We start from the raw sequence: 26,034 nt of genomic DNA on the forward strand, positions 1-26,034 counted from the left end.
TAAAAGAGAAGACCAAAATAATGCTTGCAGCTATTTGAGCATGCCATCAAGGCCCCGGCGAATAGTTCTTCACCGTCATCGCCGTCGAGTCTCGTTCTGCTTATCATCTCGGCACCCGGTCCAAGCCAGTCAAGCGTTCAACCATTGAGCCGTTGCGCTGGCCGCTTTGGCTGCTTTCTATGCGCGTTTCGCGCACTTGGCAATGAGCCCTCCCTCGTCAAAGTTGCCGCGCGCCCTTGGCCCTGGCCTTCATGCCAGCAAGTTTAATTGTCGCTGTCATCATCATCGCTCAGTCTGAATCCCAGTCGGAGTCCAAGTTCGACTTTTGGTCATTGGACACCGCGTGTTGTTCTGAAAAAGTGAAAACCAATTTAGTTGGCGCACCGAAACTCGAGTTTTTAATGAGAGGCAAATGGGTTGAAGGTGCACCAGCCAACCGCAGGGCAGCCTCAGTTTCAATCTGGTAAACCGCTTTTGTGATCCATATGTAGCATATGGAGCATAACTTTTATATAATCCATGTCCTATATCTTCTTCTATATATGCTTTCAAATTCGAATTAACAAAAGATCTTAAAATTCCAGAAGCCTAATGGACGTTAAGAAAAAGATAGAAACATCTTAAGAAGTAGAGGAAAATAGAAGAAAGTCTTTAATGAAATAGATTTCGATAACGAAGAGAACAAGAAGATAATAATATGCGATTCATTGAAAAGCAATTTGAAAACTTATCTAACTTAAAGCTTCACAAAAAAACAAATATATATATATATATATATATATATATATATATATGTGAAACTTTGACAAGTTTTGTAAATTAAATTGAATACTAAAGATGCCCGCTATAATCTATGTCGTTTGGAACATCATATCTCCGCGCGGAGTTATGTCGTTTCGGAACGTCATATCTTCTTTCGATTTCGACCTCGATTTTGAAAAAAAAACGTGATGTAACCCCTGCCATTTTGTCGATTTGGGTCAAAATTTTGGATTTCCTTTTTTTTGATGCCAATCGATAGAACTGATCCTTAAGAGTCAAAAATGGTATTAAATTCCAAAATCTGACATTATTTGACGGAAATATTCCAAAATATCATCAAAAAGGTTGACTTTACGAACTAATGGTTTTTTTTGTCTTTAACATTTATGAACCCATCGATGTTTAATTTGCTTGAATGCCAATTGATGGTAGGGATCTGTACGCATTCAAAAATGTATAACATTTTAAAATCGGACATTAATTACCCGAGATATTAAAAAAAATCATCGAAAAAGTTTCGATTTTCGCACCGACCTCGATCTTGAAAAAATCGTGATGGCTGGGATTCTTTCGATTTTCGCACCGAACTCGAGTTTGAAAAAAAAAAACGTGATGATTTGGAAGGTCATATCTCCGCGCGGAGCTATGTCGTTTTGGAACGTCATATCTCCGCGCGGAGCTATGTCGTTTTGGAACGTCATATCTCCGCGCGGAGTTATGTCGTTTTGGAACGTCATATCTCCGCGCGGAGCTATGTCGTTTTGGAACGTCATATCTCCGCGCGGAGCTATGTCGTTTTGGAACGTCATATCTCCGCGCGGAGCTATTACCCGAGATATTAAAACATCATCGAAAAAGTTTCGGTTTTCGCACCGACCACGACTTTGAAAAAAAAACTTATAACTTATAACCCCTTGCCATTTTGTCGATTTGGGTCAAAATTTTGGATTTCCTTTTTTTTGATGCCAATCGATGGAACTGATCCTTACTAGTCAAATATGGTATAAAATTCCAAAATCAGACATTATTTGACGAAAATTTTCAAAAAAATCATCAAAAAGGTTGACTTTACGAACTAATGGTATTTTTGTCTTTAACATTTATGAACCCATCGATGTTTAATTTGTTTCAATGCCAATTGATGGTAGGGATCCGTACGCATTCAAAAAGGTATAACATTTTAAAATCAGACATTAATTACCCGAGATATTAAAAAAAATCATCGAAAAAGTTTCGATTTTCGCACCGACCTCGATCTTGAAAAATATCGTGATTGCTGGGATGGTCTCCGCGCGGAGTTATGTCGTTTTGGAACGTCATATCTTCTTTCGATTTTCGCACCGACCTCGATTTTGAAAAAAAAAGACGTGATGATTTGGAACGTTATATCTCCGCGCGGAGTTATGTCGTTTTGGAACGTCATATCTCCGCGTGGAGTTATGTCGTTTTGGAACGTCATATCTCCGCGCGGAGCTATTACCCGAGATATTAAAAAAATCATCGAAAAAGTTTCGACTTTCGCACCGACCTTGATCTTGAAAAAAAAACGTGATGATTTGGAAGGTCATATCTCCGCGCGGAGTTATGTCGTTTTGGAACGTCATATCTCCGCGCGGAGCTATTACCCAGGATATTAAAATATCATTGAAAAAGTTTCGATTTTTGCGCTTGAAAGCCAATTGATGGAAGGGATCTGTACGCATTCAAAAATGTATAACATTTTAAAATCAGACATTAATTACCCGAGATATTAAAAAAAAATCATCGAAAAAGTTTCGATTTTCGCACCGACCTCGATCTTGAAAAAATCGTGATGGCTGGGATGGTCCCCGCGGGAAGTTATGTCGTTTTGAAACGTCATATCTTCTTTCGATTATCGCACCGAACTCGAGTTTGAAAAAAAAAACCTGATGATTTGGAAGGTCATATCTCCGCGCGGAGCTATGTCGTTTTGGAACGTCATATCTCCGCGCGGAGCTATGTCGTTTTGGAACGTCATATCTCCGCGCGGAGCTATTACCCGGGATATTAAAATATCATTGAAAAAGTTTCGATTTTTGCGCAGACCTCGATTTTGAAAAAAAAACGGGATGTAACCCCTTGCCATTTTGTTGATTTGGGTCAAAATTTTGGATTTCTATTTTGAAAAAAAGGCGTTTGCCATTTTGTCGATTTGGGTCTAAATTTTGGATTTCCTTTTTTTTGATGCCAATCGATAGAACTGATCCTTACGAGTCAAAAATGGTATTAAATTCCAAAACCTGACATTATTTGACGAAAATATTCCAAAATTTCATCAGAAAGGTTGAATTAACGAACGAATCGGTGTTTAGTCAACAACATTTTTTTAACAAAACGTTGTTTAATTTGCTTGAATGCCAATTGATGGTAGGGATCTGTACGCATTCAGAAATGTATAACATTTTAAAATCAGACATTAATTACCCGAGATATTAAAAAAAATCATCGAAAAAGTTTCGATTTTCGCACCGACCTCGATCTTGAAAAAATCGTGATGGCTGCGATGGTCCCCGCGCGGAGCTATGTCGTTTTGAAACGTCATATCTTCTTTCGATTTTCGCACCGAACTCGAGCTTGAAAAAAAAAAAACGTGATGATTTGGAAGGTCATATCTCCGCGCGGAGTTATGTCGTTTTGGAACGTCATATCTCCGCGCGGAGCTATTACCCGAGATATTAAAAATCATCGAAAAAGTTTCGATTTTCGCACCGACCTCGATCTTGAAAAAAATCGTGATGGCTGAGATGGTCTCCGCGCGGAGTTATGTCGTTTTGAAACGTCATATCTTCTTTCGATTTTCGCACCGACCTCGATCTTGAAAAAAAAACTGTAATGATTTGGAAGGTCATATCTCCTGTTGCTATTTTGTCGATTTGGCTCAAAATTTTGAATTTCCTTTGTTTTGATGCCAATTTTTTCGATTTCGATTCTTATCGATTTCTTGGAAACGGATTAAGCTATCGATTTTTGGAAACAAAGTCGATCTGTGCAGGCACTAGGAGCACCTACATCTAAAATTTCAAGTCTAGAGCTCTTATATGTTCTGAGATCCTTGCGTTCATATATACGGATGGACGGTCGGACGGGCGGACAGACAGACGGACATGGCTAGATCGACTCGGCTATTGATGCTGATCAAGAATATATATACTTTTTGGAGTCGGAGATGCTTCCTTCTGCCTGTTACATACATTTGGATTTTGCACAAATACAATATACACTTATACCCATTTTTAATGGGTTCAGGTTATAAAAATGTTGTTGATAAGCGAAGAAGGGAAGAAATATAACTTTCAGTTAACTAAGCCTTTACTCTCTCTCCCTGTCCCTCGATCTCCGTCTCTTTCTCTATCTTTGAGCCAGAGAGTGGCTGTTAAAATCTCAATCACATGCTTTTGTATTCGATTTATTTCAGAAGATTCGATTGTCAACGGATGCTATGCAAGCTGGCTGCGGTAGCTGTTCTAATTGCGACGACGGTTCCTTCTCTGGCGGCGTCTGGCAAGGCGATTGCGAGTGTTGGCGCGACGGCGATTGCGGCGATTCCTGCGGCTCAAGCGACGGCGATTGTTCTTGTTGCGGCGGCGCTGCTGCTTACGGGCGCGTTGGGCACGACGGCGAGTCTGGGCGCTCTGGCGGCGCAGGAACTGGATGCGCTGGCGCAGTAGCTTGTTCTGCTCCGTCTGACGGCGCAGCTCGTAGGCTTGCAGGCGTGTGCTGTCGGACAGCTGGTTGCTGGCCGGTACTGGGCGGCTGCTGCCACGGCGTGTCAGGCTGTTCAGCTCATAGGCGGCCAATTCATCATCGTCGGCGTGCAGGCGATCCAGCTCATAGTCATCATCGTCGACGTCCACGTCTTGCTCATCAGCAGGCTCATCGTCGTCGTCATTGTAGCCACGAGCCGATGACGGGGGCGTTGTCGGAGTTGATGAGGTGACCGATGGAGTTGTTGTCGTGGTCGAGGTGCCTGTGGTCGTCGAGGGTGTGGGTGTTATTGTGGTTGTAGTTGTCACTGGCGGACAGTTGCCACCCTTCAGCGACAGCAGCTGCGACAGGGTTCTGCCCTCGGCAACGGCGCTGCGCTTGAACAGGCGGTACCTCTGCGGCGATGCCTCATCATCCTCGCTGCGTCCAACTGCGGATTGTTGTATTGATATGGATATAACGACTGATATCAAACGCTCGCCGCTCTCAGCTTAACTCACCTGCTGCGTTGGCCAAAGCCGCTGCTGTAAGCAACAGCAGTGCATAACCCAGAAATCTCATGATGATGTATTCTTCTGGTAATTCCTATATATATATATATATAAATATATATATGTGTGTGTGCGTCTCTCTCTTTTTTTTAGATCCTGGCGAGCTCCGGCTTGCTGCTTGCCTGGGGCAATATTGCTGCTTGACTGTGCCAATGCCAACGGCCCGGCAGGGTTATATACCCGAGGCCAAGCTCCAGTTGGCAACAACAACTAGTCCAGCTAGTCGGTGCTAATAATTCTCATTATCATTTTAGCAAATTTGCAAATTTTCGCATAAATTTTTGGCAACATTTCTATTGCCCGCTCGCTCCATTCGCTTCCAATGAACCAGATTGACCCAGCGACAAAGTTCGCAATGAAAACAGCTGCGATCAAAATCGGATCTCGCCCGTCAAATCAACAATATATCACAGACGGACCACACAATACATTGCTAACATCAGCCATCTTTACTTTTCGTTTAATATATACGTTCTTAGTGTCAAGAGCTCATCAATTCTGACAGCTCTTAAAGCGCCAATAAGAAATCGTCATCAAGATATTGACAATAACTGGATCAGAAAAACAAGGGTACACTGTAAACATAAATGTTAATATTACAAGTTGATTTTCTTATAAAATTGCAATTAATGTTCATTTTCATCTCTTAACTGATTGGCATTTAAAATATGCTTGAGCATATGCAACTTTAAGAACATACACATTTAGGGTATCCACAGATGTAAACTTATATGCTTAAATTAGACTAGACAATTCTAGTGTAGACTTGCATAGACTTGTAGACTGCGTATTTTGATTTTTCAGAAATTTCCCTACGAGAAATACTACGTGATCAGTGACAATACACAGACGGATTCTCAAAATATCGCAACTGAATCGATTTAACTCGAAAAACAAACGAAAATGAAAAGAAGAGGCATATACTAAGTTGTAATCGTTCTTCAGCAGAATATCGTTCTTCGGAGACTCTAGCAGAGTCTACTTTATGCAGATTTGCAGGGAACTGTGAACACACACCTAAACAAATTATCAGGATTTAAGGAGCTCTTGGATTTTTAGTCAAGTCTTCTAGTCTACGCTTCTAGTCAACTGTTTTCTTAGATGTATAGAAATTAGTGTTATAATAGTATAAGCAACATTAAATTATTTCTGACACCCGTACAGAGCGCATCATACTTAGTTTTATCACGAAAAAATCTCTGATACCATCAAGTATATAAGGATACTTGCTTGATCAGTAATTATATCGAATCGGGGCACTATATTATATATTTTACTTAGGTAATTTGTACCACTTTGTATTTCTTAGCTCACCAAATGTCTTTTAGCAAGGGACGTCTATATCATTTAGCTGTATAGGAAATATAAGTCAAAAATCGAATTTTTATATGGGCAATTTTCCCTTCTGCGAGATATGTTGAGCAAGCTCAACGAACTTTGATTATATAAATGACAATATATAATTTCTGCTTTTTGGATATTTGAGATGAAGTGGCTTCTATGGCCTTCATGATCGGGGCGTAAATAAAACTATGTAAATAGGTTGATCAGTATGTATTATATTCAAGGTTTCACATTAGGTTGTCTGGCAATTTGACCATGCTTTTATGTCCTAAGCGCGGACGCGGATAACGCGTCTGTTACGGTTCCGGTTGGCGCCCTGGCGGAAACGCTTGATCAGGCGCATGTTGCGGCGACGGTTGCGACGACGGCGCTGCTGCTGTTGGCGTTGGCGACGACGCTGCTGCTGTTGGCGACGCTTCTGGCGACGGCGCTGCTTGGCCTGCTGCTGGCGGCGACGTTGCACTTGCTGCTTCCGTCTGAACTGACGGCGCTGGCGCGCCAGAGCATCATCCCGACTGCGTTGACCGCTGCGGATGAGATGGCCCTCAATGGGAGCGACATCGTTGAAGTCATCATCGTCCTCTAGATCGAATTGATTGGCCAGCTGGTAGCTCTGCTCATCCTCCTCCACATCATCGTCGTCATCGTCGTCGTTAAAGGCCTGCCTTGCCGCTGTTTGAGTGGTGGTCGTAGGTGATGTCGGTGATGTCGTAGTTGCCGATGGTGTCAGAGTTGTGGTGGCGGTGCCGGTCGTGGTGCTTGGGCTGGTCGATATGGTGGTGGTTGTGGGCGTGGGCGAGGAGCCGTTCGAGTTGCCGAGTGCGGCATTGAGCACGGCTGCCAGTTTGGTCGGATTGACGCGTCCCTCGGCCGGCAGATCATAATCCTGCTGGCGGCCAAACAGCTGATACTGCTTATGTCCACGTCTGCCCTGCTGTTGCTTGGCTGCAATAGAATGGAACTTCAGTTGACACTTGTGCAGGTGGGACAACGACTGCCGCTACTTACCGCTAGCCTGCAGCGCAATGGCTACCAGGCAGGCCACGATGAGTAAACCCCTGAGCATGTGCATGTCCTTTGGCTACTTGTTATTTTTTTTCTTTTGGCTATTTGCCGCGAATCTCTATTGGATGCGTATCGCTGCCTGACTGACTTACAACGGCAATCGCTGGCATATTTATATGCCTACAGTTACAACCTGGGCTGTAACATTTGGCTAATTAGCAGGCCTAATATGCCCAAGAGAGTTACATCGCCAAAGAGAGCGATAGAAACATATCGGAACGGAGCAGAGCAACCGAAATAGGCTCTATGTTAACAGGCGCAGTCTGCTTGATCGCTAGTTGTAAGCCAATTTTGCATAATCCCATAAATAACACCGGTGTTGACCCGGCGCAACAACCTGATAACCCTAGCTTCACCTCACCTCAGCCCGTTCTTGGTCTTGTTCCCGCTCCACGATCCGCGCTACACGCGATTTGCATAGCTGTATCTGTATCTGCGAATCAATCGATGCGCATTAGCATATTCATACATGGCTGTTGTCTTTGTTTCAGACCAACAGAAACTCTGGAATCTCAACAGAAACATCGCCTAAGGGCGAAAGTGTAACCAGAGTCAATGAACCGCACTGATCAGACCTACGATCCGCATTTAGTTCAATTGCAGAATGCAATTCGCAAATGCGTAGCCAAAACTATATGACTTGAAATTGCTCATCAGATCTCAAACTATTCAGAAAAGAACTTATATTGATTGATCGATCGTAGTATTAAGTGAGTGAAAGGTAATTAAAATTCAGGTGAAGTGAATCAGTAAAAAGCTACTAAAGATTGAACTAGATCACAAGCGAAATTTCGTAGAATTGTAAGATTAAAAAGGAACCAAACGTTTTTCAGCTAAACACAAATGAAAATTTGCCTTGAGTTTTTGAATGGTTAAATTCAAATGCGAATATAAATCTGCAATTCGTGTAGAGAGGAACTGGAAACTATCGTTTGCTTAGGTTACGATCTATAAAACGGTTGAAAAAATGAAAATCACACGCGATCTGAAGAGTGAAAATATACTGAAATGCAATTCAAAAGATAAGTTTAAATTGGCGAAGAAGAAAAAAACACATATAGATCACTCGCTTAAGAATCTTAAGAATGAAGATCTACCAAAATGCTAGGCCATCATAAATAATATATGTGGATCACAGCACAGAAAAATTAGTGAGCGCTACGATTTGTTGGGCACTCGTAATTGGATCCTGTTCAAGCTGATCTTCAGTTTTCTTAGTCTTTAAAGCACTCGACAATCACCTCGTTCACACGCGATCGTGTCTAAAAATAATGAATAAAGCTGTGTATTCGGATTTGGTGTTCGGCTTAGAGGCTCTTGGCAACTATTTAGGCAGGACCCGTTAATCAGTTGAAAGGTGTTTGGATCTTTGTTGAAAAATTCAATTTATTTTGGGGCCTTTTTTAGCGGCCATTGCGTTTGCTCGTTACATGGATTCGATCAGATCTGTGCCATATCCTGCAGCCGGTACGGTTTAGGCAACCAAGACGCGTCTCACGCTGCGGCCGCGACCACGGCGGCGACGGAGCAGCTGGCGCAGACGACGGCGCTGGCTGAGACGCTGGCGACGACGCTGGCGCTGGGCCTTCTGGCGACGGCGACGCTCCACATTGTTGCGACGGCGGCGCTGGCGCTGCGACTTTGTGCGGTTCTTGTTACGGCGATTGCGCTTGGCGGCGCGTCGGCGATTCTGCTGCTGGATGCGTTGGATGCGCTGATTGTTGCGGCGCTGCGAGATGCGCTGGCGACGCACCAGCTCACGGATGCGCTGGTTATGCTCGCGCTGCAGGCGATTCATGCGTCGGCGATTGCGCTGCTCCAGCTGGAACTGGCGCCACTGCTGCTCCGATGGGCGACGCACATAGCCAGGCATTCCGGCACCGATAGCAGCTGGCGCTGGCTTGCCAGCAGCAGCGACACCGGCACCAGCTCCAGCGCCGGCGGCCAGCACAAAGTAATCTCCGTCATCATCTTCATCATCGTTATCATCATTGTCGTCGTCGTCGGCGGCGGCGCTGCTATCGTCCTCCTCGTCGTCATCGACATCGTCATTGTAGGCGCGTGCATTTCCGTTGAAGGCTGGTTCCTCCTCATCCTCGACCTGTGGATCGGCCTCATCGCCAAACGCACGAGCCGTTGTCGTCGTTGCCGTTGGTGTGGTTGCCGTCGTGTCGGTGGTTGGCGTAGTGGTATCTGTAGTGCCTGTTGTGGTGGGCGTGGTTGTTGGGGTGGGTGTAAGAGTGGTGGATGGCTCCGCGGTTGTTGTGGTGGTGGTGCCCTTCAGTGTGCTAAACTTGTTCACAATCGACGAGGTGAACCGGCCCTCGGGCAAGACATGCTCGCCACGGCCCACGGAACGCAGACCCAAGCGATAGTTGGAGCCATAGCGCTCGGCTATGAACAAGGCGTTTGGTCAGAACATAACAGATCATGTTGAAGACATGGCAGATGCAAGATGGAACTTACCGAATGCCTCTGGCGGCGACAGCAGCGCGCATAGCGCCAGCGCCAGTATCAATTGTGGCAGGCAGTGCATTGTGGGCTTAAGGAACTGAAGAAGTTGTGCTCCTTGAGAGGATGACTGGACGGTGTATGAGTATCGACTGGGGCTGGGCACTTGTTGGCTCTGAGCTTGCACTCGCCACTGACTGACAGCTGCTGGGAGCACGCCGATTATATACCCATCAACATGAACAACAATCAGCCAAGTTCTGGTCAGGATGGTTGATGGATTACAGTCGCACCCCCGGACCTCTCCTCGCGTCCAGCACAGCCGCCCATTTCGGCAATTCCCCTGCTACACGGTGTGATTAATCTCGCCAGCGCCGCGGGCAGGTCAAAGTGAAGAGGCCAACGTATCCAATGTATCCGCAGTTGCCGTTTTTGGTCTTAAGTATTATGCTAATGCTAATTTACAGAACAGAACACCAAGCCACAGAATATTGGCCAACAGCTCGCACTAGCTCTCTTATGATTGATTATCGCAGCTATAGAACATTTGAACTTTTAACTGTGCCAAGCGACCAGCCGACAAAACAGTGCTCGAAACGAACCGTGTAAATCCATGTTGCGGCCCCAGGTGAGAATTTAAATAGTTTTCTAATTTTCTATTGTACTAGGTCTTCCAATGTCTGCCATTCGTTGCAGTTTCCGCCGTTTGTTGTTTTTTGCTTATGCCACCTTTTGCAATCACCAATTGAATGCCCAGCGCAGGTAACCAGCTACTCGATCTACATGCTAAGCCTATCAAAAGGAAGACTATGAATACGTTCCTTTTTTTAATTTTAGTTAATTTCCTAATACGTTTTTGTAGAATTTTTAACTAGGCAGGCGTACATAGCCTAAGCTTTATTTAGAAATCTATGGGCATAGCTCGATGAGCTGACCTTCGTTGCTTTCTTCCACAAAGTCTTATTGCCTAGTTAGATAGACTGGTAATAGATCCTGCAACCTGAAGATCGCCTACCAGGGTCTGTGTACAAATTTACGAAGGTGGCAAGTAATTAGTCAGAGAACCTTTGCTTGGAAGACACTCATTTTCCGTCAGTGGTAGCTTGGTGCAATAACATATGAGCAAGTGCAGCAGATCAAAATGACATATAATCTATAAGGTATGAGATGTTAGGAGGTATTGACAAAATATATATATGATTAGGTATAAGGCAGAAGGAATTAAAATAAACAGTGCATAAAATAATGGAACTCTCTGACAAATTGTAGGGTATTAGGTGTAAAAGGCATAGTCTTACCATATATATACCATAAATTAAAAGGTCAAACAAGGTACTGAATTTAAAAATAACTAAAAGGTTTATAACATTGGTTGTTCAAGGAAAAATATGTTTAAAATAAGTGCTATAAGGTCATGAGGATTAGGCATTAAATATAAGAAGGCATTTGATATAAGGTGTATGGATGCGATATTATCCTGAGCCTCACAGAGAATGTCTTTGACTCGATCGAAAAAATCTGATATCACATTTCAGACTCTTGTGAAAATATTTATGATATGATTATATGAAAATTCGTTAATCTGCTAGTTTATTATATATGCATGTATACATTGTAATAATTAGTTATAAAAATACATTTGTTTTACTTCAAAACAGAATATACTGAATGAGCTACTCTGCTGGAATGGTGCTTATTAAATATGGAAACAAAAGAAAAATAACTTAAAACAATTTCAGGAAATTATTATAATCTTAGTTAACTAATTGGCAACTAACTGAACTAATATAAATATTTATTTACATTTATTTTGTGAAATGCTGCTTATTTTCGCATTGTTTAATACAAGCGAGAATACGCTAGACTCTTGCTGGGAGGTCTTAAAGAATAATAATTGAGCAAAGGTTCATATTTCCAGCATATTGCGCATACGCTACGTGGCCGATAGATGGGCAAAGATTTGGGTCAAATCAACCTGAAATCTTCTGCGCAAAATAAAATCTCCAGTCTTATGCATAAACAATTCGAAACCTGCTCAGACTAGAAAGAAGGAAAAGAGCAGAGGCAAATTAAAAAAAATAGTTGGGGAATATTTCAGTGGAATTTGTTAGAATGTGTAAAACAAACAGCTAATGAATAAGCCTATAAGAGAGATAAAACAAAGCGCAGAACGATGTTAAAATTTGGAAAAGTAAAATGAATTAATATGCTACAACTTCAAGAACTCAAATCGTTAAAAATATTTAAATAAACCGTTGAATCAAAATCAACCGTCGCACTTTAAGGGTCCACTGCAGGAGAGGCTCACAAAAACGAATTATTATTTTATGTACCCAAAGTGGAAGCAATATTAAAAAATAAATCAGTCTCATATTTTCATATCACATTTTTATTTCATCGAATCGTTTTCAATTGTCGCACTTTTATGGTCCTGTTTGGCTCTTAACTATAATACTAGAAAGTTATTTCTGGTCTGGTCCAGCTTAGCCCTGCAGCATAACCTGGCCACCACGGCGACGTTGGATGCCGGCGCGTCGGCGGTTTCCGCTGGGGCGGATGACACGGACATTGCGACGACGATTGGGGCCGGCGCCACGGCGTCGCACACCGCTGCGACGACGCACTGGACGGCCGCCACGACGACGACGCTGGACATTACGGCGTCCACCGGTCTTGCGGCGTCGCACGATGACACGATTGGCACGCTCCTCTCCGACATCAGATTCGCCGGCAGAGCGCTCCATCAGAGCGACGACGGCACCGTCGGGTATGGCATCGAGGGCGGCACGCGGCACCAGCAGCGCTGCCTTGCCTGTCTTCTCGTCGACGACGCTCTGGCCCTCGATCTCAATGATGCCGTCGGGCACCATGATGGCGCCAGCCTGATCTCTGGCGACCATCATCTGCGTGGGCTTGGCGTTCTTCAGCAGCTGCTGGCCGCTGACGGCGGACGACTTGCGGCCCAGGCCCGACTTGGCCAATACCACAGGCAAGTGTGTGTCCTCGTCATCGTCCTGCTCGTCGTCGACATCGTTGTCAAGATTGTCGCCGCCATTGAGCAGCACAAGGTGGCCATTGCGCGCGAAGCTGACGCCACGCTTTGCTGGCAGCTCATCAACATCATCATCATCATCATCGTCGGCCAAGTCGTCATCGTCATCATCATCATTTAGGTCATCGTCAGCATTGTGCTGAAAGCGCCTTACCGGGATGTCCGACTCAGCGTCATCATCGTCATCATTGTCCAGATCTTCGGGCTCCTCCACAACCTCAAAACCCTGCACCACAGCACCAGCATTGGCGCGTCCGCGTGGCACGGTAAAGAACAGATACGGATGCTTCTGCTGCAGCTGTTGGCGCAGCTGTCTCTGTTGTAGGCGTGGTTCTGCAATTGCATTGGTTCAATTATGAGAGAGTCTGAGCTGCAGGGCTGTAGAGCTGCAGCTGGTGGCCGATGCTACTTACCAGGCAGAGCCAAGGCCAGGGCCAGCAGGCAGCTGAGCACGAATAGGGCGCTAAGCTTGGACATGGCTTACTAGTTGTGGTCCTGTCTAGAGAATCTGTGCGTGGCGCTGCGCTGTGTATTGTCCTACTTATTTGTAAGCAAAGTTCCAAAGAACTGTACAGAATCAGTGGACGCCGCTAGGTTTTTATGCAAAAAGCTCCCGAGAACTCAGTCGGCTCGAGCAGAGGGCAGTGGGAAACAAACAAACACAAAAAACAGAAAAAAAATGAAATAAAATTAAAAAAAAAATTAGAAAACAAAACAGATGAAACGAAACCACGAAACTCTGCCAACCGACTAAAGAATCATTCTAGACATCCGCTCACACAGAGCCAGTGCCATCACACACACACACACACAGAAACAGACACACTCAAAAGTATAATCAAGAAGACAGACCACAGATAGCTCTAGAGATTGACATAATTACGCCCGTGGAATGAGCAACGGCACCAGCTTCAACAACGGCATCCATTTCGAATTCATATCGAATTCAAGTGCCGAAATTGGTGAAAAGATGGCCAAATGCTGATCAAAGTTCAGTGACCGCAACAGGAACAAAAGCCAACTCAATTGACCACAACAGAACCCAAGACCTTAAAATAAATATAAATAAAATGTAAAAGAAAAAGAAGCAAGCCGACGACGATTCTCTGCCGAACAGCAGCCAGACTCGAACCCAATCTCGTCACGCTAATGACAATACAATCAAAGATCCGTGAACCCCAAGCACCCAGAGCCGACCAGTGGCCAGTGGCCAGTGCCGCATCAGCCAGCGACGCATGGCAACTGCTTGGACCACGGCCCGGCCGCTCGGTCATATACTCAAGTGTGGCATCAGCCCTGGCGCAACGACATTGCTGCCGTCCCACAGTGTTTCACACGCCGCTCGTGACTTTTCAACTAGTCGTGCCACAGTTGAACCCATGCCAAGCGCAGCTCTGGTCGAGTATGCTGGACTAACGGACTGCCTGTTACTAGAATCATAAAAACATATATAATACTATACACATTAAATTCAGTCCTACTCTTAGCTGGAGCCAGTCGTGTACTGGCAGATACCTTACATTCAGCAGCACAACAGCCATTTTATTTTATTTATATTTTTAGGTGTCATATTTTCATAAATGAGCTCGTCTTATATTTGAAAAAAATACCTATTTTTCTTCTTTTTTTTCATATATTCAAAGCCAAGACTCTATACTAACATTTGTATTCTGCTGTTGCTTTTACAATAAGCTGATTCGACGAGTGTAAAAAAAAATAATACATATAACAATCTTTTACTCGAACGGAAAGTAAACGAATGTCTTATACAATCGTTTTTCACTCATTTTCCACAGTTGCGGGTGAAATGTTACAAGTCAAAATTCAGCTCTTACGGTTTGAGCTGAACGTTCATGGTGAAACAGGCAGTGAGTCACTCATTTGGTCAATTAGCGCGATCTGCTTTATATATATAATATATAGACATGAGACCGATTCTGATATGAAGCCCTTTTTTTTCAGCTTATGCCTACAGGGCATCGAAACGCGTGCGAAATGTTTGCAAGATTAATAGGCGTGCTATGGGCGTGGCCATAGGAGCACGTTGATGGATATGCGGACACCAACCACAATAATCAAAGGTCGCTGGGAAAGTATGCCATGCGAATCCGTCAACAGCTCGTAGATGCATGAATGGAAAAGAAGAAAACGAAAAGGTCTGAAATGGTGATTATTTTTATAGCCCCAATAGATGTACCCTACATCTACAGCCCTAGCTCTCTGATTTGTTTAATCAGAGCTTGATGCTTTCTGCTCTAGAGAAATTTTAGTTAGTCTGTTTTTTGTATATAGCTGGTCAGCAGACTGTCATCTCAATTATTTTTGCTCTTCCCGCACGTATATAGATATTGACTCGAATACTTCCTTGGGTATCAAAGTAGTTGCATCCCTCACGAAGCACTTGAACTCGTAGCAGGAGGCCGTGATCGTTGCGATTATCGTGCAGAACTTGAAGAGCCAGATGCGACGCTGCTCCCAGTTGCGGTGCATAAAACCGGTGTTGTAGCTGAACATGAATGAGGCCATCAGGATGATGAAGCAGAATAGGCCACAGACCCGATGCACGAATAGTACAGAGATGCATACTTGTTTGCGCATCGGATACAACAGCAGACATATTCCCGTAAAGAAACTCACGGACATCAGCAAGCAACCAGCCAAGCCGAATATGCTGTGGCTGCTGCGAAAGTGTCGCCTTGTGCCACGAGCTCGCTTATGCTTGAGCAAGATCTGGAGGCCAACGCCAAAGAAGCCGACCACAAAGCACATCATGCCAAAGATTGTGTGCAGCAGCAGGTTGCGCAGCATTAAAGTCTCGGCAACAGACAGCATTTGCGCCAGCGTGCAGTAGAAGACATGCTCCGCGGTCCGCTGCAACCTTAGGATCAGGCACTTTCTCGATATGAGCACGGTTATTACAATGAACATAAAATTGGCAATGACCTCGCTTATGTGAAAATAGAAGTCTGTCGATACAGTGGGCCAGACGAAAGCTTGCAGCGTTTCGCCCGTTGCATTGACCTCCACTTCATCCTCTTCCAGAGCGAGCTCCTTCAAGCCACGCATGGTCCAGACCCCAATATCCATCAGTGTACTCTCGATCTCATTTACCGATTTAAGATTTATATATATATATATACATATAACTATATATATATATTGCTCATATATATATACATATATATATATATATATATATATATATATATATATAAGCCTATTCTTGGATTATTTTACGTGCCTGAATGTGTTTTTGGATTAGTGAATGTAAGCAACACGTACGTGTTTAAGTCTTGACGTTTTTTTCTCTGTATTCATCAAGAAGTTAACAGGGGCAGTAAAAACTAAGTAAATCGCCTGACAACAAAGATTACAAAAGAAGGAAAACATTTCACCAGCATCTAAAGTCTGTAATCTAGTTTGTCCATCAGCCGGCTCGAAGCTTCATATTATAAAGTTCCAATTCGAGACTTGACTGAAAAACTGTCTGATTCATAAAAACTTTAGCAAATGATTTTAATTTTTACTAGTTTACAAATTAAGAAAAGTTAATTGCCTGTCCAATTTTATTTCTCTATGCAAAAAAGCCTTTATGTCAATATAAATTAATTTTACAAATTTAAGAAAATTGGCAGCATTTTTGAAATACTAAAACAAAATATTTTGAAACATTTCTGTTTTTGTATCAATGTTGCAAATAGAAAATATTAAACAAGTAAGATGTTCTAGTCGGGAGCTCCCGACTAAGGGACACCCTGAACCCTCTTCTTCCAACATCAAATGCAATACAGACGGACATGGCTAGATCGACTCGGTTAGTGATACTGATCAAGAATATATATACTTTTTGGAGTCGGAGATGCTTCCTTCTGCCTGTTACATACATTTGGATTTTGAACAAATACAAGATACACTTATACCCATTTTTAATGGGTTCAGGGTATAAAACTATAGTGCAATAATATTTGAACAAAAGAAAAAAAGATACATTTCTAAAATTAAGATACATATTTATGTCTTGAGATATTCTGATATGTTGAAACATTTGTTGCTTCTCCAGAATGTGTTATATTATCATCTTCAATGCAATTGATATATTGTATATATCTTGCATAAATATTAAAGTAAAATAAATTAAAGTAATAAACATATACAGACTTTGTTTTTATATAGACACCTGTTTCTTTCGTTTCTAGAATTTATTTATCCATAGACCTACAAGTAGGTTAAAAAGACTCTTTTTGCTGCATTTGTAACAGTGTAGAGATTTCTATTAGGAGCCGAAAATCTTAATATATATAAAAAACTGTCTGAAATGTGTATATAAAAAATAAAGCATCAAATAAAACGAGAAACATGTAAAGTATGTGCATATTTATTATGTTGAAGAAATCATTTAGAAAATCTGAATTTCAGCTTTGCCTGAAAAGGGGGCCACATATCATTAAAATCGCAGGTGACAGTAGTCAAATCCGCATAACAACAGGCCCAACAGAATTTGAAGAAAACTGCGAATGAAATTTCTTTAAAGAAATTACCATAAAAATTTGCCGCAGCTGGTGCCCCTTAGCCCTCCTCCCCCCCTCTGTCCATTTGAGAAATGAGAAGGGCAGCCGGCAGCAAAAGTTCAAAGGTGTCAAGTGTCAAAACTGCAAAACACATGCCGTGAATGGTAATCAGAATGGATTGAAATGGACAGCCAAAAGATGTCCAAACTAAAAGAGCTGGACAGAGCTGAGCTGAGTCGAGAAGCGACGAGACGAGCCGGGCCAGAGAGGCCACCATTTGTGGCAATGCCTAATAAATTGATTCAAGGCGGGGAGAAATCGGAATTAGACTTGGATATGATATTAGATTTGGACTTGGGCTTGACGACTTTGCCAAGTTGAAAGTTCAATGCACGAGGCAAACAAAACAACCAAATGGACAACAAAAAGCGGCTCAAAGTTGTTAGCTGTTCTTGTTGTTGTTGTTGTTCGGTTCTTTCTTTTATGCCTGTTGTTGTGTTTTGGCACACAGAATGGAAATTATATGTGAAATCAAGCAACTAATTTGGCTTAGTGGCGGGAACAGGCCAAGAGTTGAACTTTAAGCAGATGCAAATTTCAAGAAATTTAATTTGAATTATGAATTTCTTGGCTGTATTTACAGTTAGGGCAGCCAAATCGTAGCGCTGAGCCTTTTATTTTAGAATTTCTAATGTTGAATAGCGTATATATTTTGGCCAACTCCGATCGCCACTTGCTGCCGCGGCTGGCGCTGCTGCTTCTACCACCACTTAACTGATCATTCACCCCGCCAACCAGATGGCATCATTAATTGAAAGGCTGTAACCCCCGGAGGCGCTCAGTTGTCAGCATCATCATCATCACCATCATAATCATCATCATCATCATCAGCATCGCCATCATCATCGTTGTTGTCTTGGGGGCAGGCTATCATCAACCATTCAACTTGAGCTTCTTGCAACTGTCCGTGACGAATGATGTTGTCAACCGCCGCCTTCTTCCTCAAGTGCTCGCATGTTGGCCTAATAATGTCCCATTGATTGCTCCAACAATTTGCCGCACTTAGGATGATTATGCAAATTTTCAGCAGTGCCTCGGCCAAGCTCAAATACCCGGGGCCATGTCCAACTCTCGAGTGCCAAGCGGCAGCTTCTCGTTCCATTTTACATTATCATGCGCCAAGTGGGAGCCAGTGATTGAATGCTTCTCTGGTAGTTGCCCCCAGGTGCTAAAGCTGAAATATATTGTTGTTATTGTTGTTCTATTTGCCTGTGTTTCTGTGAGTGTGTGTGTGTGTGAGTGTTTTTGTGTGTGTGTTAAGTGCCGACATCAACACCGCAACCGAGACCTTAGTCGAAGTCAAAGCCGCATCAGCCATTGCTCTAAGTGGAAAGTGATTATCCCGTGATAGAAAGCCCATAGAGCTACGCAATAAACATTTACTAAATACGGTACGTTTTAACAAAAAATATAATATAAGAGCTTTGAATTTGAAAAATAATTTAAGCATTTTTGCGCTTATTTTAATTAAATTTTTTTTCTGCTTATTAAAACTTTTCTTTTTGTATAACACCAAATATGATTCTAAAATGGTTCTTTCCAAAAACTTTAATCTACTTATGCAGAACGCTTACAGACAATCCACAGTGGAAAAACTCCCTTTAAAATAACTAAAAACAACTCTTTAAATTAAAAAAAATAGCTGCTATTTAAGATCCGCGTCCAGTACACCAGATTAACAATCAACATGTTTCATAAAAAGATTTTCTAATCTCTTTTTTCCTATTTTTTCTCTTAAAGAAGCCTACGATAACAATAACTATTTCCTTTGAAGTTCTTCGTTTTCGTTGATTTTACTGACACTAATTCAAATTCTGTACAGTATTCGCTTGAATTGATCGAACTATCGAATTATCAAAGCTGCCTGCTGTATCACTGACAGAGTTGCCCCAGCTGGTTGCTCTGTAACTTGCAACACTCAAGCAATTCTACATAGCTACGCAACATCACGCGATCATTTTAAATACTAAAAAAATGCTTCTGCTTGAAAGCTGCTTAAATATCCTTAGGTTGCAAAGCTGACTGCTATAAAACTTGCTTGCAAAGTAGCTGCTAAAGCTAGCAACTAGATGCAGCTGTCAGTTCTCAGTTCCATTGAATTGCATTTAATATGCAATTCGATACGACAGGAACTTCTAGATTTGTCTGACCCTTAAATGTATGCAAATATCATTTACTGTTTATAGAAACTACCGTTAGAATCATTTGAATAACTAGTTCCTTGAATTATGTTTACGTTCGATTGATGTCTAAGAAATATTTTGAATTCCTAATCTTTCTTTTCTTTGGCCATTTGGCTAATTGGTCAAAGCCCCATTTAAATCGGTCAAAGCGCACGCGCCCCATTAATTAATATTTTAGACTTCGGGCCGGGTCAACGCACGCCGATCAGCGGCATTTATTATGAATGGCAATCAAGAATCACATTAAAAAAAAGAAGAAAAAAATATATATTCATAATATGCGGTTTTCTCTAGTAGTTTCTTGTTCTGGAGTTCACGTTGGGTTCACACCGATTAGCATTTGCGGTCATTTGGGATTGTTTTGGCTAAGACTTCGACTTCGACTTCGACTTCTATTCCGCTCTCTGTCTCTCTCTATCTCTCTCTCTCTCTTTCTCTCTGGCTCTCGCACACACACACACACAACAACAATAAAAAAAATGTAAAAAAAATTTATTTTTTTTTGCACTCGGGTTGATTGAAAATCATTTTTGGGTTATTTTTCAGATTTTTCTTTGTTTCTTTCATTTCTTTTACGCATTCGTTTCTCATTTATCAGTTTGTGCTCTCGTTATACAACTAGACTTGGACAATGGGTGAATCCGCGGAGGCCTCAGCGGCGTCCTTGGGCACCTCCGACTCCAGGGAGCGGCCCACCTTGCGGAGCGCAAAGCGTCGGTTCTGGTGCAGCAGATCGAAGTAGGGCTGGAAGTCGCCGTAGGAGACGTAACGCGCATCACCGTAGACGGGCTGCACATGGCGGGAGAGACCTGGCTCGTTGTCTTCGCCGACGAGAATATACTCCTGCTCCGGCATAGCCTGAGCGGCATCCGTTGGCATATCGGGGGTAATGTTAGCTGCTGCAGCGGATGCGGCTTCAGCTGTCGTCTTCTGCTGCTGCTGCTGCTGCTCGCTCTGTGGCTGGGCTTGCGGCTTCTCGGCGGACTCCATGGCGGGCGCTTTCTCCACAATTGTGGCGGGTCGTATGCGTGTAGGCAGCAGTCCGGCACCGGAGCCAGCATTAACCGGCTTAGCAGCAATCAGCACGGGTTTGGGCTTGGGCTTGGCACTCGAACTGGAGCTGGAACTGGAGCTGGAGCCGGTGCGGGAAGGCGGAATTTGTGGTGGCTGGAAGATGTCCATGAGAGAGGCATCGGCCAGCAGGGGCACCGCCGCAGCTGTCAGCGTTGGGCGCTTCTTCTTCTTGTTCTGGCCACTGGCCGCCGTGGAGCCGCGCACGGGCACCGTGCTGATCGCGCTCTCGGGTATGTTTAGGATGAGCGGCTGGGCCTGAATGCCCTCAGCCAGCGACACCACCGACTGGCGCTCGGGCGACGCGAGTCCTAGCTGGCTCCAGGGTATCGTTATGTACTGCGTGGGACGTCCCTTGCGGCGCAGCGGCACCGTCAGCGGTGGCTGTGGGTAGGGACTGGACGGCACGCGCTGCTGCTGCTGCTTCTGCACCTTGGTTGGTGTGGACACATAACCATAGTTTGGGTAGTTGGGGCTCAGGTTCAGCAGCTCGGGCGCCACATAGACGGTCTGGCCATTGCGGTTCACCAGCAGCGTGGTCTGCTGTGGTCGGCGCCCTCCAGTCCTGGAGGGGCTCTGGCTCGACTGCGATTTGCGTATCTTGTTGCCCACCTCGGCGGGAGTTTGGCCGAAAGTGAATCTGCGTATCTGATTGATCAAGCTCTGTTGGCCGTTTTGGATGAAGCCAGTTTGGCCCTGAGATTTTCGCGAGGATTGCGTGTATTGGGCAGGCGCATAGTGCTCCTCATTTTCGGTATCGTCGTCATCCTCCAGCTCGACCTCCGCATCATCATCCTCTTCCTCATCCTCCTCTTCATCGGCTTGCTCTAGCACCGCCAGTGGCTGCTGCACGGGATGGCCACGTCTTACATGCTGCGCCTGCTGGCGACGCTGCGACTGCGCCGGCGACTGCGACAGCGTCTGTGTCTGCTTGCGTCGGACCACCTGTGTCTGGGCAGGACGGCGACGTTGCTTAGGCTTTTGTTTCTGCGTTTGCTGCTCGACGGATGGCTGTTCGGCGGACTGCTGATCCAGCTGGTCGTCATCATCTTCGTTATCATTGTTATCGACGTGCTCCAGTGACTGGTCCTCATCGTTGTGGGCCAGATCGTCGACATCGACATCCTCTTCCTCCTCGTCGTAGAACTCTTCGTCGAAATAATTACCATTGAAGTAATCGACATCATCGTACTCCTCCGACTCCAGTGAGTCCAGATGATTGTTAAAACGATTGGGACGCTGGACGCGATTGCCATTGTTGCCCTGGCGATTGCCTTGGCGATTGCCCTGGCGATTGCCATTGCGGTTGGCATTGCCATTGGCGTTGCTATTGCCATTGATGTTGCCATTGCCGCGCCTTCTGTTGGGACGCTGCTGGAGGCGTACAACAATATCGGGACGCTGAGTTGTGGTGCTTGTGGTGCTGCTGGCGCTGTCACGCACTGGCGTATCAACCAGACCGGGCAAGCCGGGCAATGAGGGCAGCTGCTGTCCGGCGGCGGCCAGTCGATCATTGAACCAGCCAGAAACGGAGCCCGCCAGCGTCGAGAAGGAAGAGCCCAAGCCCTGGCCCGGATTCATGCCGAACAGCCAGGTACCAGGCGAGGTGGAAGTGGTCGAGCCGCCAGCAGGCGCTGCCTGCTTGCCCTGCGCCTGCAGCTCATCCAACGCGGCCTGGCGTGGCTTGAAGGCAATCAAGGGATGGATGATGAAGTCTGCAACGGTGTGAGGCTGGGCGGCCTTTTCATCCGACTGCTGCAGCTGCGGCTGTGGCTGCTCCGACGATTTGGCGGGCGAGCTCACGACTGTTTCACTGGCATCAGCGACCGTTGCCACTGGCGGCTTCTCGGTGGGCAGCTTGGGCACCACTGGCGCATCCTCTGCGGCCACAAACACAAGAGCACAAGTGAGACACGGGTACACAGACACAGAAAAAAAATTGTGGAACACATGAAAAAAAAGTAAAACACATGACATTAGTTGTCTTCTTGAGCTGAGCTGGTCGTTAATTGGGTGGTTTCTGTTGCCTACCAATCAGCGCCATGTCCGCAATGGGTGACTCCGTGGACTGCTCGATGGCCAGAGGCGGAGACGGTGGCAGCTCCTTGTCGGCGGGAGCGGCCTTTGCGGGCTTCACCTCAGCCTGGGCCACTGCTGCGGCCAGGACCAGAACTAGGCCCAGGCGCAGGCAAAGCGCCAGAAATTTGGTCATGTCTCGGGATTAACAGCTACAAGCTCGGCTGGAAGCTTCTATTGCACAAACAGATTCTTACAGACTCACACACACACAAACACACACACACACGCACGCTTTCACGCACGCACACAAACAAGCACAGTTATCGTTTTGGCTATCGGAAATGTTGCTGTTGTTGTGGGTTTATCTTTTGTTTTTTTTTTTGTTTTTTTTTTATTTTTATTTTTATTCTTTTCTCGCCTCCGTTCGCTTTGCTTTGGTCCAGAGACAGACGTTTCTTTTGGCCAACTGTTTGAGCGTGCGCGCCGACCTGAGCTTTTTATGTGCCAGCTACAATTTGCCCAAGAGAGCCGCAGCCGGTGAGAGCGAGAGTCCAACAATAAGAGTGGGACAGAGTCCGCGAGCGAGACCGGCCAGAGACCCGCAACATTTGTTCTGCTGCTGCTCATCTGCCGCCGCCGCTGGGCGGTAAATTAATTTCGCGTATCTTGACCGCAAGTCGCGGTTCGCAGATCGACGGTCGTCGGTCGGCGGTCGGCGGTCGGCGGTCGGCGGTTGCGTTGACCCAGCGGGTGACCTCAGGGAGAACGGAGCTGCGAGCGGCATTTCATTGGCATAGCATTTTTCTGGAACTAGTTCATCAACTTATTTGAGCTAATTCTACGAAACTATTTAAGCCCTTGAGCGAACCAGCTCAATTAAATTGATTTAAATTATTGGAATTTAATTTATTATTATAACTACCATATTATTATTATTACTACTACTACGAAGCTTCGCACAAGAGGAGAGCATTTTGAGCAACGCGTAAAACATGTCTCAAGGATTCGTTTCGTAAAGATTCTTTAAAAATCTGTGGAAACAATTTGTTTAAATAAATATTTAACCTGCTGTACTTCAATAATTTGACATGTTATTGTGGTATGTGGAGTGTGCATGTTTACCAATTCAAGGGACTTAAGTGATTAACTATATATATATATATATATACATTCGCTGGGCAAAACCTTTCTAACTTGACCTACCTACAAGAAAAAGGCTTAAATAATATTTTCTAGTCTCAATATTATAGCCTATGAGAACTACATGGATCAATAGTTTAGTTTGAATTTGTTTAACTAGCTCACGCAGATGCAAAGCCGAACAAGTTCAGTTCCAGGTATACTTCGCTCTTTAAGCTTTGAAAAAGCTCGCAGCTTAAGCGATCAAAGCTTAGTTAATTGAATAACAGTTGGACTCGCATTCAAAACAAGTTGAATAGTTCGGCGCGAACTAATTCTTTTGATGATTGGGCAAATGCTGACACTGATCTTTGCTCTAGTTCAAGAGAATTTTAAATGCTGTTCTCAAAATGAAAAAGAGACAAAAAACTTCAACTTTCCAATAACTTTCTAACACTTTTGACCCCATAATGACCTCACGGCGACATATGCGGGGCGCAACTTTCTTCTAGGGCCGCAGGCACACACACTCTCGCACTCTCTCACACACACACACGAGCGGACACACACACACACACCCACACACACCTGCCTAATGAGTATTTATGCGTTTTTTATGTATTTCCATTAGCATAAGGCTAGCACTTTTTCCGAATCCAGGTCCAGGTGCAGACCTGGCCAAGCCCTGGTCCAATCTGACCGGCCAGCCAACTAATTAACCCCGTGCGTCTTGCCGCGCCTTTGTTTAAATCAGTGGCCTGTTCGCAGTTCTTTTTTGCATAATTTAGTTATTAAAAATTGGTTTATGTTCCGCATAATGGGCCAAAAAATATATATATTTTCTCCAGACACGTTGTAAGCCAAGATAAACTCGAAGATTCCCAGCTTGCAGAACACGAATTATTGACGTGGCTATTTTTTTATGCTGAAACGGGCCTAAAAAAGCAAAATATATATATGAAATAGATTTGCACATAAACACAAATGAATCGTTAGTCTGTGGCAGCAGCTGGGACTCTCGGCTTCTGGGGCGTTGTCTGGGGGCCGTAGCTGGCAGTGAAAGCAGGAATAACAGAAAGGGGCAGCCGGCTGGCTGGCCAGAGACTGGGAATGGGAACAGCACAGCACACAATACTGAAATCAGCCAAGATCAGTCGAAAATTAATGACTAGAACTATTTTTATCTGCCCAACAATATGGTCAAAACACCAAATCAATGGAGTCTGCAAAAAGAAAAAACAATCAGAAAGCAACAATCGATCTTAGCTAAAATGGTTTCTCGATATTATAAAAGCTATTCCTTTGTTTTATTTTTCTTTTAAATTAATGATAGTCCATAAATAATTGCTTATAAGGTCTGCAGACAATATATCAAAGACATTCCACGAATGCTTTGTCTGATTTGTTTATTCTTTGAAAATCTTTATGGATCTTTACAAAAATAAATCTTAAAACTAAATATAAATAAATTTGATATGATATGCATCATTCAGATCAGAATAATATTAGTTATTTATGACTAAGTTCTTTGTGCCCGAAACATTGAATGCTTGTGCTATAAAGGCAAGTGTTGTTAAGCGTGCTATAAAAGTAATTTTTTTATGAGATATACATAATATAAAAAAATCTTTGAGTCTAATTTTTCCGGAATATTACATGGGTTTTTAATAAATAACATTTTACTTTTCTTTCAAAATACTTTATATGGAAACTAAACATTTACTTTTTAACGTATCATAAATACAAAAGGCTAAAGTATATAGTGTAGACTTTTGAAACCATTTGGACTTCATAAGATTTTAAATGAAATTCTAATATTGACTTTTTCATTTTTATTCATTAAATTCTCGATAAGAATACTACTCTAGGGCCATGCTTTGTCTCTTTATAAAATGTTCCATTCATTTTGTGTTTTTACAAAAATTTGAAAATAATATACAAGGAATTGGATATCGGACAAAAATATATTTAAATATATATTTATATTATACATAAGAAAAAACTGTTCCGAGCTAGATATATGTTAGGGCATTATAGACTTAACACAATAAAGTAACGATGAACTTGAAAATTGATTTGGGTATTATTTATTATAATTATATAAATTTGTTTTTTTTTTCACC

The 26,034-nt window shown here is 43.7% G+C and overlaps 6 protein-coding genes across 6 annotated transcripts; all 6 read right to left on the reverse strand.

The window, feature by feature from the left end:
* Positions 1-4,173: 4,173 nt before the first annotated feature.
* On the reverse strand, positions 4,174-5,178 carry LOC26530503 (pre-intermoult gene 1 protein). Its single transcript, XM_070209377.1, has 2 exons — positions 4,989-5,178; positions 4,174-4,918 (listed from the first exon to the last, which is right to left on the reverse strand). Exons 1-2 carry the CDS (start codon positions 5,047-5,049, stop codon positions 4,248-4,250), a joined length of 732 nt encoding a protein of 243 aa, XP_070065478.1. The 5' UTR covers positions 5,050-5,178; the 3' UTR covers positions 4,174-4,247.
* A 1,409-nt stretch (positions 5,179-6,587) lies between these two features.
* Positions 6,588-7,526, reverse strand: LOC6635569 (ras-interacting protein RIP3). Its single transcript, XM_070211191.1, has 2 exons — positions 7,392-7,526; positions 6,588-7,328 (listed from the first exon to the last, which is right to left on the reverse strand). Exons 1-2 carry the CDS (start codon positions 7,453-7,455, stop codon positions 6,652-6,654), a joined length of 741 nt encoding a protein of 246 aa, XP_070067292.1. The 5' UTR covers positions 7,456-7,526; the 3' UTR covers positions 6,588-6,651.
* A 1,294-nt stretch (positions 7,527-8,820) lies between these two features.
* LOC6635568 (ensconsin) lies at positions 8,821-10,084 on the reverse strand. The gene is made up of 2 exons (XM_070209642.1): positions 9,915-10,084; positions 8,821-9,842 (listed from the first exon to the last, which is right to left on the reverse strand). Exons 1-2 carry the CDS (start codon positions 9,982-9,984, stop codon positions 8,923-8,925), a joined length of 990 nt encoding a protein of 329 aa, XP_070065743.1. The 5' UTR covers positions 9,985-10,084; the 3' UTR covers positions 8,821-8,922.
* Positions 10,085-12,270: 2,186 nt separating this feature from the next.
* On the reverse strand, positions 12,271-13,530 carry LOC6635567 (uncharacterized). Its single transcript, XM_032440081.2, has 2 exons — positions 13,365-13,530; positions 12,271-13,284 (listed from the first exon to the last, which is right to left on the reverse strand). Exons 1-2 carry the CDS (start codon positions 13,426-13,428, stop codon positions 12,383-12,385), a joined length of 966 nt encoding a protein of 321 aa, XP_032295972.1. The 5' UTR covers positions 13,429-13,530; the 3' UTR covers positions 12,271-12,382.
* A 1,737-nt stretch (positions 13,531-15,267) lies between these two features.
* On the reverse strand, positions 15,268-16,038 carry LOC6635566 (uncharacterized). Its single transcript, XM_002058885.2, has one exon. It carries the CDS (start codon positions 16,036-16,038, stop codon positions 15,268-15,270), a length of 771 nt encoding a protein of 256 aa, XP_002058921.2.
* Positions 16,039-20,203: 4,165 nt separating this feature from the next.
* LOC6635565 (ataxin-2 homolog) lies at positions 20,204-23,191 on the reverse strand. Its single transcript, XM_032440137.2, has 2 exons — positions 22,805-23,191; positions 20,204-22,653 (listed from the first exon to the last, which is right to left on the reverse strand). Exons 1-2 carry the CDS (start codon positions 22,983-22,985, stop codon positions 20,321-20,323), a joined length of 2,514 nt encoding a protein of 837 aa, XP_032296028.1. The 5' UTR covers positions 22,986-23,191; the 3' UTR covers positions 20,204-20,320.
* Positions 23,192-26,034: the final 2,843 nt, after the last annotated feature.

The sequence above is a fragment of the Drosophila virilis genome, chromosome X, assembly GCF_030788295.1.
Source record: "Drosophila virilis strain 15010-1051.87 chromosome X, Dvir_AGI_RSII-ME, whole genome shotgun sequence".
Taxonomy (NCBI): domain Eukaryota; kingdom Metazoa; phylum Arthropoda; class Insecta; order Diptera; family Drosophilidae; genus Drosophila; species Drosophila virilis.